This window comes from Bombus pyrosoma, linkage group LG12 (genome assembly GCF_014825855.1).
Source record: "Bombus pyrosoma isolate SC7728 linkage group LG12, ASM1482585v1, whole genome shotgun sequence".
NCBI lineage: Eukaryota > Metazoa > Arthropoda > Insecta > Hymenoptera > Apidae > Bombus > Bombus pyrosoma.
In genome coordinates, this window is record NC_057781.1 from 10679503 (window position 1) to 10693781 (window position 14279).

Below are 14279 nucleotides of genomic sequence, written 5' to 3' on the forward strand. Positions count from 1 at the left end.
TTTTATAAAATATATGATCTATTTAGACATTTACATACAAATGATATAAGGCACTCTACTCGCAATTGTTACATTCGCCGGTAAGTAACGTTCTTCGATTCTTATAAAACTTTTCGATATGAAAAACATCTTTAAAACGCCTTAGAATAATTGTACTACTCTTTTAGTTTTGTTTCCATACGAACGAATGTATATACTGATTTAGTTTGTCAGCTATTAATAATAAGTAAAAAATTTGTCGGGAAATGAAGTCGATGTGCTTCGATACGTGTGAAGGAGAACACCGACATCGTTAAAATTGTGGATATAATAATATAATAAATAAAAAAAGAGGAATGCTCTCAGTGTCATTTATATATACAGCTAATTTCTTTATAAAACGCCACGTTTCCGATTTTGTTACTTCTCCACGCAATTTTTTTCCTAATTTTCTTTAATAATCTCTAAGTAATAACAGTTAATCTCAGTCTTCGTTCAAAGCGCCGCTTCTGCTTCGATGTCTTTTGGATTCTTCTTTATTTTATGGGGTTTCCTATAACAAATACCGAAAAGAGTATTTTAAAATGTAGTAAAATGTATAAAAGGCAAATGTACAAAAGTCCGCGATCTAGCTATTGAGAATTAAGTATCCTAAAGGTATCAAAAATTACACTAACTTTCCAAAATTTTCGCCGTCTTCGAGCGTCTCTGGCAGTGTACATCCAACTGTTTCTGGCAATAAAAAGCAAAGCGCGGCACCGATGAGTGGAAGGATCCCGAAACAAGCTGGTGGAAGCCAAGTTTGAAGGTGATCCTTTGAGAAATTAATAAAAACTCATTAATAGTGGATATACGAAGAAAATAAGGCTTGAATAAATAAAAAAATTTGTTCTTTATCGACGGCCTGTAAAAATGAAATATACTTGGTCTCTGAGAGCATAAAGAAACTCGTTCTAGAAGAGAACTTTTTTTTTCTACTAATCATACTACGAATGATTAAATATGAATACTTTGCTATTTATTATTTATACTACGAGTACCATACCGCGTTATCTCATTTAAGCACATTCGCCGCTGTCAGTACCCGTTTTCGCGAGCACAATAAACTCATTAACAGGCGAATCTCACATTCTTATCCTCGGGCTTACCAAAGATACTATGAAGGGTGCTGAAATAGAGCCTATCCTGGCGCACATACTGCTGGTACCCACACCGATGTTCCTAATGACCGTGGGGAATAATTCACCGGAAAATAGATAAGCAGTGGTGAAAGAGACAGACATGCCAACGATGGCCGAGCAGACTAGAATTAATCGAAGCCACGCGATATCTGCAACAAGTAAAACGTGCGTCGATAAAATAAGAAAATACAACTGCGTTATTCATTTGATTCGTTAAAAATCAAAATAACAGAGGAAATATACGATAAGACCATTTTTATCGATTTTCTGATTTTGGAATTTTGTTTTACTGGTTAAAAATGAAATAAGTGCTATGCTTCAGTACTTATGTTTATGTAGCTGTGACACGGAATCAGCTTATTAAAGATTCAAAAATGCAAGTTTTTTTAGGGAACTAGTAAAGGACTTAGGACGTTTTGTAAAGTATTAAGGATATCATTCTTTTCCTTCGCATGATAAAAGTTCAAACAGGTAAATTCGGGCGATAGGAATTCAGTTAATTGGGCATTACAGTACATTCATCTGCACCTATTTTATCGGAACTTCTTTCTATTGAAAATTTTACTTAGTTAGTTACCCCATTAAATGAACCTCTGCCTCTTAAGTCCACTTAACGGAATGTGAACTTTTAACGCGTGAACGAAAAATGATAGGCAGTGGGAAGAACCAGCGATCTCTTACTGTATGAATTCCAGTTATGTAAAATATTTATCTCTCGAGGAATTATAATAAACGAAATCCCTATAAAGAATAAGAGTCCGACTTATCGTATCTTTGCTCTGCGATCTTTGTTCGATAATACTCATTTAGAAAAAGGTTCGATTGAAACGAATATATGCACCATCTGAGACAATGATGAGCAAAAGAGCCGCAACGCCAGCGATCGAGTTACTACAAATTAAGGTGATCCTTCTACCAAGTTTGTTCATTGCCCACCAAGCAACGAAATTTCCAGGTATCTGTATGGCGCCAGAAACAGTGAAATTTATGAATATATTTCCACCGACTTGTCCTATATATTGAGACATCCCAAACAACCCCATCCCGCAAACGATCCAATTGAAGAAAATCGACAGCGATTTTATCCTCATGTTGGGCGTGCGAAACAGGTCCAAGAACGATGCTTTATAATCCAAATGTGATCGTTTGGAATTCTGTAAAATCATCGAATATTAGTGGAAATAATGGATGATATAAATATAAATTTCATGGGACTTTCGCGTGAATAAAAGCGACAACGAACGAGTAAGAATAAAATCAAACAGAAGTGCCATTACAATCAAACAGAAATTTAGAAATTTTACCTGCTGCAAACAGTGTTTTCTGACCATGTCTGGAATGTCCTTGTTTTTAATTTGATTAATATTGGCACCCTTCTGTAAAATCCTACAAGCTGCTCGTTGCTTTCCAAAGGCGAGCAACCATCTAGGAGATTCAGGTACGACCCACCAATAACTTAAGAGAATGATAGAGGGTAACGTGATGGCGATTTGAAGATGTTGCCAGTGACGAAATAAAAATGCAAATCCGGCTAGTGACATGTGACCCAAACTAAATGGAATTTGATACAGTACTGTGATGGCTGCACGCCATTGTGTTCCAACAATCTCCATACCTGTTAAACATTTATAATTATCATTAGATTGTCTATAAATTAAAAATCGTTACAGTATACAAATTTTAGTGCTATATTCGAATGGAATTTTTAATGAAGAAATATCCAAATTGCAACGAAGAACTTAAATAACACTATGTATGATTATATATTTATTGATATTAAATTATTACTTACAAATGACGTAACTGGTAACCATCGTGCCTCCGGTAGCTAAAGCACTAAGCAATTTCATTAATAACAGTGCTGGAAACCATGGCACGACAGCACATCCGATACCGGAAACTAATTGAAGAACTACTGCTATCATCAGCGGCATTTTTCTGCCGTACCTGAATTTGAATGAAAAATTTAGAGAATAATAAATTTCGATCTTTCAAATTTGAAAAGATACAAAGTTTACTTCGTGAAAGAATAATCGATAGTATATATACCTATCTGCTATATTGCCAAATATGATATTGCCCAAAAGTACGCCAAACATCAAAATAGATTGCTGGATATTAGCGTAATGCGTTCGACTGCATACTAAATTCCACTGAAATGACGTAATCATAAAGAAATATTCGTTTAGAATAATGTTTACAAATGAACAGACATTCCAATTAAAGAACAATAAAAAGAAACTATCGTAATTTAAAAAAATGTACGGTTATACGGTATTATATCAAGAAAATAAAAAATCATTATAATTCTTTCCATATCCATGCAACTATTCTTGTAACAAAACAACCTAATAGAGATTATGACAAAATTTCTATTTTTTCTTTTCTTTTTTCTTTTTCTTTTAGTGTATTAAATACGAATAACTTCAAAAATGAATCATTTCAAATTATATTACTGATAATACATAATACGTATTAACAAACGATTTTCAAGAAAATTTATTCCTTTTCTATATTATCCTACGTATAGCTATAATTATTATTCCAAAGAATTATTCCGATTAAAAAGAATCCAGTACACATTGAGCAAAATCTCTCGCTGTCTTGTTTTACGTATCTATTTATATCCTAATTTATGCATTATGTTAAATATAATTTCAGGAATCAAACATACTGAACAACGCTAAACTACCAACATTAAAAACATACCAATCGAGTGTATCCACTTACCCAACACGATTTAACTTCGTCAAACGCATCTATATAAATCGTTTCTTTTCTTTTTGTCTCGTTAAAAATCCATCGTATATTTCGATTAATTATTCCATTTGAGATATATAAACGGCGCGTAACATTCGTGTTTATTTAAGTAAAGTAATAAGCAAGAAAGAATCATTAAAAACCTAACTCCATCACTGTAATTTAAGGCAACGATTACCTCCGTTTTCCATTCGATTCTCTGAAGGAAAAAATGTTAATTAGGTGAACAAGCTTTCAATAATTACCTGCGATATTATTGTCTCAGTGAACGTGCTCCTGTCGTACTCCCATTCTGTGCACTCTGCCAACGTACCATTGACATTGACTACGCACTGGTCAGACGTTTCCGTGCGTGCTGGCGAGGTACAGTTGAAATTTTGATGTGGCGCCATGAAGACGATCGCGAGCTGATGCCAAGCGATCGGGAACTTGACCAGAGAAATTGCCAGACAAACGTATATTTGCCATCTGCCAAGATTTCCGATAGCTTCTTGCACGGCATCGACCTCATCACCATTGTCGACAACATCTTCTTTACCATTCGAGACTTGCTTGCCATTCACTTCCGCTACACAATAAAATGAAGATATTTTAGATACTAGGAATAGAAATATTTTTATACTTTTTATAATTTGCGTGAAATATGTATTATTTACTTTTGAATTATATCATTATGCTTTATGTGAATGTGTGTCTGTAAATTTGTATAATTAGTCTATAACGTTCACAGAAATTTCATTTCATCGTGCCAAAATAAGAACCATGATAACTAACAAGTTAAGATCTCTTCAGTTGTAGGTCATCAGTGATGTCATAATTTCATAAAACAGATTTAAACAAGATAATGCAAACAGCTTAAAAACGTTGACTTCAAGCAAAGATAAAAGATGTCTTATGTAAGAATTATTACTTGGTATTTCGCATACAAAGAATCAACCAAAAATATCTACATCGAGACGTTATTGGAATTATCGAAATTACTAATGTAGAAATCACTGGTTAGTGATATTTACAGATTTATTTATTGCGATGTAAACAGGAAACGATGGTTGTTCGACGTGAACTTCAGTAATGCGATACAACTTCACGATCTACAACTTATAACTTACAACTGACGATGACTCGACAACTCATGAGTAACGATTAACCCGCAACTTTTCTTTTTATTCTTTGTTTTTTAATTTTACAATTTGTCCAGTGCGACATTAGGTAAAATGTTGTGACATGTGATTGAATAGCATGTGGATGGTTACACCCAGCGGGGTACCATCTTCGTGTTTTTTAGGTTATATCCTTTGTGAGATCAGCTGGGTGTTTCCTTTTTAGTCTTCTTTCTATGCTTGTGTTGATCGTTTCCGTAGCCAGCCGGTTTGGGTGTGTTGTTATTCTTTCTCTGTACCTTTCCGCGCATCTAGTGATCTCCTCCTTGACCGTTGATATACCCAGATCCTTCCGAATATCCTCGTTTCTAACGTACCATGGGGCGTTTACTATTGTTCTCAGAATTTTTGCTTGTAATGTCTCTATTTTGTTTATATGGCTCTTTGCTGCTGTCCCCCATAGTGGTATTCCGTATGTCTAGATTGGTTTTATAATTGTTTTATATAGTTTTAGTTTATTTTCTATGCTTAGTTTGGATTTTCGACTTGTTAGCTAATGCATTTGTCTCCTTGTCTGTATTTTAAACCCGCAACTATTCGCAACTCCCTGGCAACTCTCTCACAACTAACAGCTACCTTTCATACCACGGTTTTGATATTCCTAGCACGCGCATGTGTTCCATAGATTGGATGACCCACGGCCAAGTACACCTTATTTAATTATCCAATGGCGTTAAGGGCCACAGATATATCCCCCATTGAGATTTCCTATTTTTCCCTATTTTCCGTTAGCACTTTTATTTTTACCTGTAGTTCATCGGGATTCTCCCCATGGGTTCTCCCCGATACTACGCTAATTTAAACAAATTCTCCATTAATTAACCGAAATATAATATCTTACGTAATTTACGACAATCCTGTTTTAATGCAGATCAATAAAGCGCATCAATTTAATCTGTATGTTAATGTATTCGTGCGTTGCGTTAGCAAATCGCTTCAACCAACGATGAACACAATTAAAGACAATGGGAATCGTACGACTAGTCGCTTATCAAACAGGCTAAACATAAATAGAGATTACTTAATGGAAAATACTTATCTCTGGCGAAGGCTAACTCAATCTAATAATTAAAAGAGTCGAAGATTGCGATTAATTGTTGTTTTAATGATTTTGACCTGTTGTATAGTCTTTAGAGCGGCCAGTTCATGTTGCTCAATTACTATTTAATCAGCTCCTGATACGATTCTCTTTGTCTACAACCTGCCAGAAATTTGTCATCCTCTTACAAGACAAACACAATTGCAACACAATTTTCAAGATACTAGAGTCACCCTTTCTTTTATAATTCCCCTAATCTATTCCATTCTTTCAGTTTTAAATTTTATCTTATGATTCATATATACCGACAATTTTCTAAAAATTAGTTAACAGCGTGTAATACGAACATTTTATTGGTATCCTTAATTTACACCCTAAATGAAGGGTCGTTTTAAAAGAATCCACAATCGACAGGCAAGAGATTTTTATTACTGTCTTCTGTATCATTGATTTATTGCTTCGTGTAGACAAAACCAACGTCCAAAAAAGCGTAACGATACACGAAACAATTAAAAAGTGTATTAATAATAATTTATCTTTCTCAGCCCTCCCCGCCCGGTCACGAGAACGGACTCGGTTGATGATTGTTTAAAAAAAGAAGTATTACATACGCAGATAATAATAATTAAATACTCGCACGTGCAACGAAAAAGCAATCATCGTTGTTTGCTTTCTATGTAATCCTAAACTTTTATAATTTAGCGATATACGTGATCTTGAACATGACAAATATCGTTTGCGCAGCTTCTACTAAACGTTTCTTCACCAACGTAAATTATTCGTTTCCTTACAATTTCTAAGATATATATCATCTATTTTCTTGCGGCGATATTGTAAGTTGTTATTATGAAACGTGTAAACGATTGCATTTAAGTTAATAACAAGACGCTTAATCGCCTGGGTTGTTAAAGGCAAGCACATACTAAACGATTTTAATCAAATCCTCCATGTGATTTACGATCAAGATGGCTCGATGAATTACATAAACGCGATGTTTAACATATTCGTAGGCGCCTCCCGATTGTCTTCAAAGGCTCAATATTAATCGAACTGCGCACATCTTAATAAAACAAGAATGTGTAAATATTAGCTACAAATCATAACAACGTACGTACTGTTACTTACATTAATATTCGGGCACAACACTAGCTCTATATCATTAAAAAATATAAAAAAGAAGAATTTAAGAAACGACGAGGATAATCACTCTCTTCTGGAAATCTACTCTACGATTAAGTGTCATTGTTAGGAAGAAATTGTTCGTGCATCTTCGAGCTACGACAAATGGTTCACATTTTTATAGAATAAACGGCACAGTGTTTAATTCATCCCCTCGACAAATACAAAGCAAGAGATACAGGGACTGTATAGTATCCGCGTACTAACGCGAGTAACGGTACATTTTTATCGTCTTTGATAAATTCATCTTACTGAATAGATTCATACTAGGATTTCCCGAAGATCGATATAGAAACGGTAGTAACCGCCAATAAGATAAACGTAGCGTCGAAGAAAAAATGCGACAGCACGTGTAATTAAACTGTTTACTGTGTAGATCGATCGTTCGTATTCGTCACTCCTTGACGACAAACACCGTCGCGTTGTCGATGCGACGTCGACTACGTCTACTTACTTACGCGATGATTTTGCGCAACAAGTGGGTGTGCGCCGGAGAGAGAAATCCGATTGGTCGATACACACTTATCGTGACACTGACACGCTCGTTTACACATATTTTGCATGTCAAAGCGGTTTCGCGTGAAAATGAGATACGATCACGTTTAGCCATTGTCCACGTTAGTTAACGAAATTAAAATGACCCCGCGACCGAGTACCGAGGTGTATATGATAATTACCGGTTCATACAGGAAAATATAATGCGACGTGACGGTGAAATCATAAAGTGGAGATATGTCAGACCTCGAAACGCTCGATGCTTGTATCTATCAGTGTCTAGCGTTATTAGACATAATGAATGTTGTAAAGTCGCGATTACACGTTTGTGCGATCGCGCAAATCGAAGTTTGAATGACGAGCAGGAAGGCAAATATTTATTAGTTTGCAGTTCCAGATATCGATAAATTCTAGCGATATTTTCTAAAAAGTAGTATTCGCGTCTAGTATTTATATTTATGAAAGAACGATAGATTTCGTAAGTTAGAAAACATAGTTGATATAACGTAGGTTTCAGTTATAATAAGAATGACCTATGAAGTATCTTCTAAGTTAGTAATCAGTATTCTCCGATACCATAATCTATTGTATGTAATTAAGGCTACTTTCTGCATTATCTGTGTTTTAATTACATTCTGGTAACGATTTTTCTTCAAATTTATCATCGTATTATCTTAGTCCTATACATATATAAAAAAACTTCGAATCTGTACGAATTTGATATTTTTTAATTCGTTCTGCCTTTTTACGTCCGAAGCTCGACTTTATTCGAAATTTGTCTGCACCTGTAGCATCACATTCATCGAATTCATTATGAAATTATAAATTAGATTTATACATTTATCATCTAGTTTGCATGAATAAAGGAATCGAAGTACGAAGCAAGAGATAAGAAGTAACAGAGGAATTATTATATTTAGACTTATCATTTTATAATACGCTCGTATTTAAGAAAACGTACGCTTTTTTAATACGAGTTTGTATTGTTTACAGGTTTTCTTCTTTACTCGTTATACAAACGCATCCTCTCTCGATTTATTTAAAATCAATTGTACATCTAAATACGTTTCACTTCAACTCGCGTTATCAATTCACGTTACTTCTGTTTCACGCGAACTTGATATTTCGTAAAACAAAGAATATTTCCCGTCTGATATCACTACGCCTAACAACATGAACTTGCAATTAATATTTATTCATCTGCTCTGCGCAATGAACCGGTTGAACTTTCCTTCCACGAACTTTGACCGGATAAAATTGAGCAAAGTTCCCCGACCAATGATTCATACAATTCGATGATTAAAGTGTACCGTCTAAGACTCTACTTTTTGATACATATTGCAGTAGAATAGCTATTTTAAATGTGAACATAATTTCAATTATTAGGAAAGCGAAATATTTTTTTAATCGATTGTTTACAGTCACATCGACCATCAAGATAGAAAGTAAATATTTTAGTTTCAATACCATGTCTTCTTGCATCATCGAGGGGATAATTAGTATCACAAATAAAAGAAATTACTGCACACCTGTATGATCTCTCAAGACCAGATACCGATGTCGTTAGAAGTTTAATTGCAATGCCAATACAATTTCAGTCATCGTATTATTACATAATATTGCCGACACTTGTTCAATTTGGCAACGTGACAAGAAGAAATACGATCCATTCTAAATGTTAAGTTAAAACAAAGAAACGACACGATACCGAAAACTTTGCGCCTATTCCTATGATAAGCTCATTCACGAGATATTTTATTTCGTTATTATAAGTTCAATGTGCGAGATTTATATAAACGAACTATGTGAAAAAGGAAGAGCAGATTCACTTTTGATTCATTTTCTATATTTTTTCTAACGATATCTGACACGCATTAAAAATTTTGCGTGCAATTGCACATAAGATTGCGTGAAATAAAACAAAAATGCATGATGAAGAAATAAAAGTTATCGTAGAATTGCGATCGATAAATTCGAGGATTTAGCTAACTGCACCACGATAGTTTCAGACGTTCTTACATTATCTTATCCGCGTTCTTACCAGCTTCATATAGTTGTACATATTTATACACGTACGGTCAAATAACACGAAGGTAGTAGGCGTTTGACAACCATAAAACATGCTTCGTAAATAATACGTAATTAATGGATACGTACAAATAAATGTTTTGACGTATTGATCGATTTGTAAAGAAGATTGATAATATTGACGACAGGTGTTAGATAACATTAGTGTTGAAAACTACGTTACAACTTTATTACTTCGCTATATGTACGTATGGATGTCATTACTATAGACAAAAATATATGATATAATATAGATGTATAAATATTGAGTATGACTAAAATACTGTGTCAAAGAAATATTCTACGTTTCGTAGGTTTTCCTTGGGACATTTGTTACAGGAAACCTGTACAATTTTTTCGTTGATATTTTCCTGCCAATATTCCAACACTTTCTTAAAGAAAGACTAAAGAAAAATTATCATTCAAAATCGAGTCGCTCGTGGCTTCTATGACTCAGTCGTTTTGCTTAGCGGAAAAAAACACTAGAGATTTTTAAAAGAAGGAAAGGAGTCAATAATTGGAAAGATAAATTAAAAAGATAATTAAAAAGATAGCCCAACTATCTGCGTTTTAAACTCCTTTTTATATCTTTTATCGACGGCGGAAACACGAAGAGAAGAAGATTTTCAAATTAATTCTGACATGGACTGTGCATCGTAACGACAGGTGCATACAAAAATTAAAAAATCGATCCATCAAGTAACAAAGAAAAACAAAAAACGTAATTCTGAGATAATTGCTTTTAATCACCCTCCTATGCATCCTCAGCTGCGCGAATCCTGCTTTTCTCAAATAGTCGTAACTTTGTTAATTTTTAAACTCACACACACACACAAAGTTAATAAATGGCATAAAATGCTTCGAATTATATAGAAATAATGGTATCTTTTTTCCAAAGACGTACAATGAGATTACACTGGACTACAGTAGGACGCACTTTTAGCATAGAAAAGATATAAAATTTCTATATCTCAAAGGCAACTAAATTACACGCATCGTATCAGAAATCTAATCTTTTTCAAGAAGCCTAACATAGAAAATAGATACACACGTGTCCAGTGAGTTTACGGTACATAATACTTTCTCAGAAATATTCTCTGCAAAAAAGATATTTATTTCTGGATACGAAATTATCATTTTTCTCCGCTAGACGATTCGATACGCGATATGAACGTATCTGCTAATAACAGCTGGACAGCATGAACATTTTTTAATCCGCGTTTCCTGACGGTCGCCATAAAATAATATTTTCCAGTAGGATACTGCTCGGTCGAAATGACTTCTCGGTAAAACGGGAGCAAGATTCCTCGATAATGTGTTCACGCCGTTTTAACCTTTATTACGTTTAAGTATAGCAAGTGACGAGAAAACCAGTTTCGAACAGAAAAACCGATCAACAAGTCCATGTGAACCGTAAAATGTACGGTAACCTCGAGACAGTGGAAATCAGCCTTCGTTTCCAGAGCACACAACATTATCTACCTTCTTGGGCGACTGGAAAGGTCGGAGCTCGGAGCATATTGCTAACGTCTTTCTAGATCAAAGACTTCCTTCAAGTTTTATCATCGATTCGTTTCGACATACACCGAACAAATTCTTATGCGAGAAGTGCAGCACGCTCGGTTCGATAATGAAGTCATTGTCTCTCGCTACCGATAAATTTCGTACCCGAGGACGTGCAGTCCCTGGGACTGACCTGATAGAATTGCAAAAGCAACCTACTTTGAAACAATAAATTATTTAGAGGAGAGAGAGATTCGAGAGGAAGAAGTAGGACAATTAATTGATGTTATAAAATAAACTTTAATCGAGTTCGATTGAAAGAAAAACGTCAGAAAAAATGTGTTTTTTACTACGAATGAACGATAGAAATGAAACTTTTGGTACGAATAAAAAATTGTTTACTCGTGAAAGAATTAAGAGACGACGTCAGATCAATTTCTGCTATTAAATATTTGCTAAATATCAGATTTTAGCATCTGCAAGGTCGAATACATCAAATATATTCTTTTACGAAGCAATCATCCCTATCAAGATCTAAAGAGCTTATTGTTAATTAGATAATTACGTAGATTAATTAGGATTTCGCGGATTTGTACTAATGGTATTTAAAATAGATATCACGTTGTAGCGTGCTATTTGTTTGTTCTACAGTTATCTACGTTTACTCGAGATATGATATTCGTATAATCCAAAAAAGGTTCTAAGTATTTAATTTTTCCGCCACTTGTGAATAATTTTCGATACGATATAATACTCTATGACATGAGATGGAACTAATATTAAATATAGAACAAATTGACATACCATAACTGTTGGTTTGCGTTTTCTTCATATCACTGCCTGGTTTTGCAGCTATTTTCTTTCTTTGCAATTCGTTCACTTTTTACTTTCGTTAATGTGTGCTATCTGTAACATACGAACGATGGATATTTGAAAATGTGCGTCCAAGTATATGTAATGATTGTTCTTTAGTGTCGCAACAAAATTTCTACATTCGTTTCAAAATTTGCAATAATTTTCGAAATGCTTGTCTTTGTCTTAAAGAGATCGATTAAATTGTAGCATAAAGTTTGTCGTAGTTATAAAATTTACGAAATCGATTATCGTTCATCGATCATTCGAATCTTCGTCTGTTAGCATAAATGACAATCGATATATATCGATGAATTTTGCACAAACAGAATGATTATCATCTCCAAATTACTCTGAATCTAGATGAAATTGAATAACAGATCAATGTTATCTCGCAATAATATTACGTACGTACGCTCTCAAAGCATTTCATCACTCGCAACATCGAAGAAAATAAGCAGAATATTAATCCTTGTGCAAATCCCATTTAAACAATTTCCATTTGATAGATCTGTCTTATTCGAAAAGGTCGAAGAACGTATAACGAGAATACGAATTTGTATAAAGATTCGCAGTCTACTGTTCGTTCGATGACCAATTTTGGAACTCGATATCGCATCTGCATTGAATTGCAGTAACAAGGAATATCAACCTCGGTAAACTAGGACTATCTAATCTAAGCCTAAACGTTACACAATGCGCGCGTCCCGGCCTCGTTAAAACGCCCATGGATCGCGAGCGCGTAATCGAACGTTATCCGATTACCAAAGATGCAGAAACGTTAATTGTACGCGCGTCCACGTAACGCGAATATCGCGTTCGCAATTTCATCGGTGGCGCCAAGAATCGCGGTCGAGACAATGCGAGTCGCCAGTCAGAAGGACAGAATGTTATTGACCTGTGGTGAAGTCGTGACAGGGGGAAAGGAAAAGCAAAAGGAAAAACGATCAAAAGCGGCCAAGCAAAGAAAATCGCGAATACCTGCGGCTCGCGCGATCCTACCAGAACACACATTCGCTTATTACCATCCTTGATTCCTGTTATACGCTATACACAGGATACTAATTACGATTAAAACCACTTGCTATCTTTCGTTCGCGTCGGCACGCAAATCCACCCTACAATTTACCAGCTTTCCTCTTTGTTTATTTATCTCGCTCTTTGTAAAACTTTTCTCCAACTGGCAGAAAGAATTGTCAAAGATTAATGAACTGGTAAGATGGAATTCGTATTTATGGTTATGCCGAGGACTTGCGCAACTATCGGCATGTTTTTATACGAGCCACGGATTTACCAAGGTGAATACTATTAGGCTTCGAGAAAGTAATTTGCAATTGCCTTTCGTATTTATTTAATAAAATGCCTCCTTTGTACGTACGTAGGCTTATTTTCTATCAGTGCTAGATCCAGAAGTGGAAAACTTTATCCCAATCTCTCGATAAACTCTTTGATCGACTATGGTCAACATCGTTAATAGAAATGACCCGATTTATTTGATTAGTATTTGCGTCACTAAAATATTTACAACTTGGAAATTTGCCTTGAACCACTGTTTGTTAGACAAATCTCATTAGTAAACCCTGCGCTGTATTAAACACACATTGATTTATCCATTGTAAAAAGCGCTGGATTTCTAAGATTCATCGAATTACAAAATATTTCGATATGCTAATGCATAAGGAATGCGTCAATAATGATGCAATGGCAAATAACATAGTACAAAGTATACGAACGAGATTAAACACTGTTTTCCTAACGATTCTCATTCTTCTTCCGAACTATGGGAAAACATATTTCATTATTATTATTATATTACGTAACTATAATTAATCGATATATCTCGCATTAATCTCGTTCGTTCCCATAATTTAGTTTCTAATTGTTTGATCTGAAATTAGAAATATTTCAGGTTGTATATTATTCCTTTCATAAATACAGCTAATATTCGCAGATAAGACAAAAAACAATACAATAGGATTATGTCATATCTTTTTTATCTTAATTAATCGCGCGTAAAAAACGGTACCATAAATAATTCTCTGTATATACGATATCGTGACAGAC

The 14279-nt window shown here is 34.6% G+C and overlaps 1 protein-coding gene across 1 annotated transcript in view; it reads right to left on the reverse strand.

Moving 5' to 3' along the window:
- The window catches only part of LOC122573786 (organic cation transporter protein-like), a 20111-nt gene continuing 5832 nt past the window's right edge, over nucleotides 1-14279 (reverse strand). Inside the window, exons 2-10 of the mRNA XM_043740629.1 lie at nucleotides 12168-12269; nucleotides 4166-4488; nucleotides 3210-3313; nucleotides 2953-3107; nucleotides 2465-2775; nucleotides 2002-2314; nucleotides 1128-1309; nucleotides 657-793; nucleotides 1-532 (exon numbers count right to left, since the gene is read on the reverse strand). Of these exons, the coding sequence (XP_043596564.1) occupies nucleotides 475-532; nucleotides 657-793; nucleotides 1128-1309; nucleotides 2002-2314; nucleotides 2465-2775; nucleotides 2953-3107; nucleotides 3210-3313; nucleotides 4166-4488; nucleotides 12168-12195 (1611 nt within the window). The 5' untranslated portion in view covers nucleotides 12196-12269 and the 3' untranslated portion in view covers nucleotides 1-474. The remainder of the gene's footprint in view (nucleotides 533-656; nucleotides 794-1127; nucleotides 1310-2001; nucleotides 2315-2464; nucleotides 2776-2952; nucleotides 3108-3209; nucleotides 3314-4165; nucleotides 4489-12167; nucleotides 12270-14279) is intronic.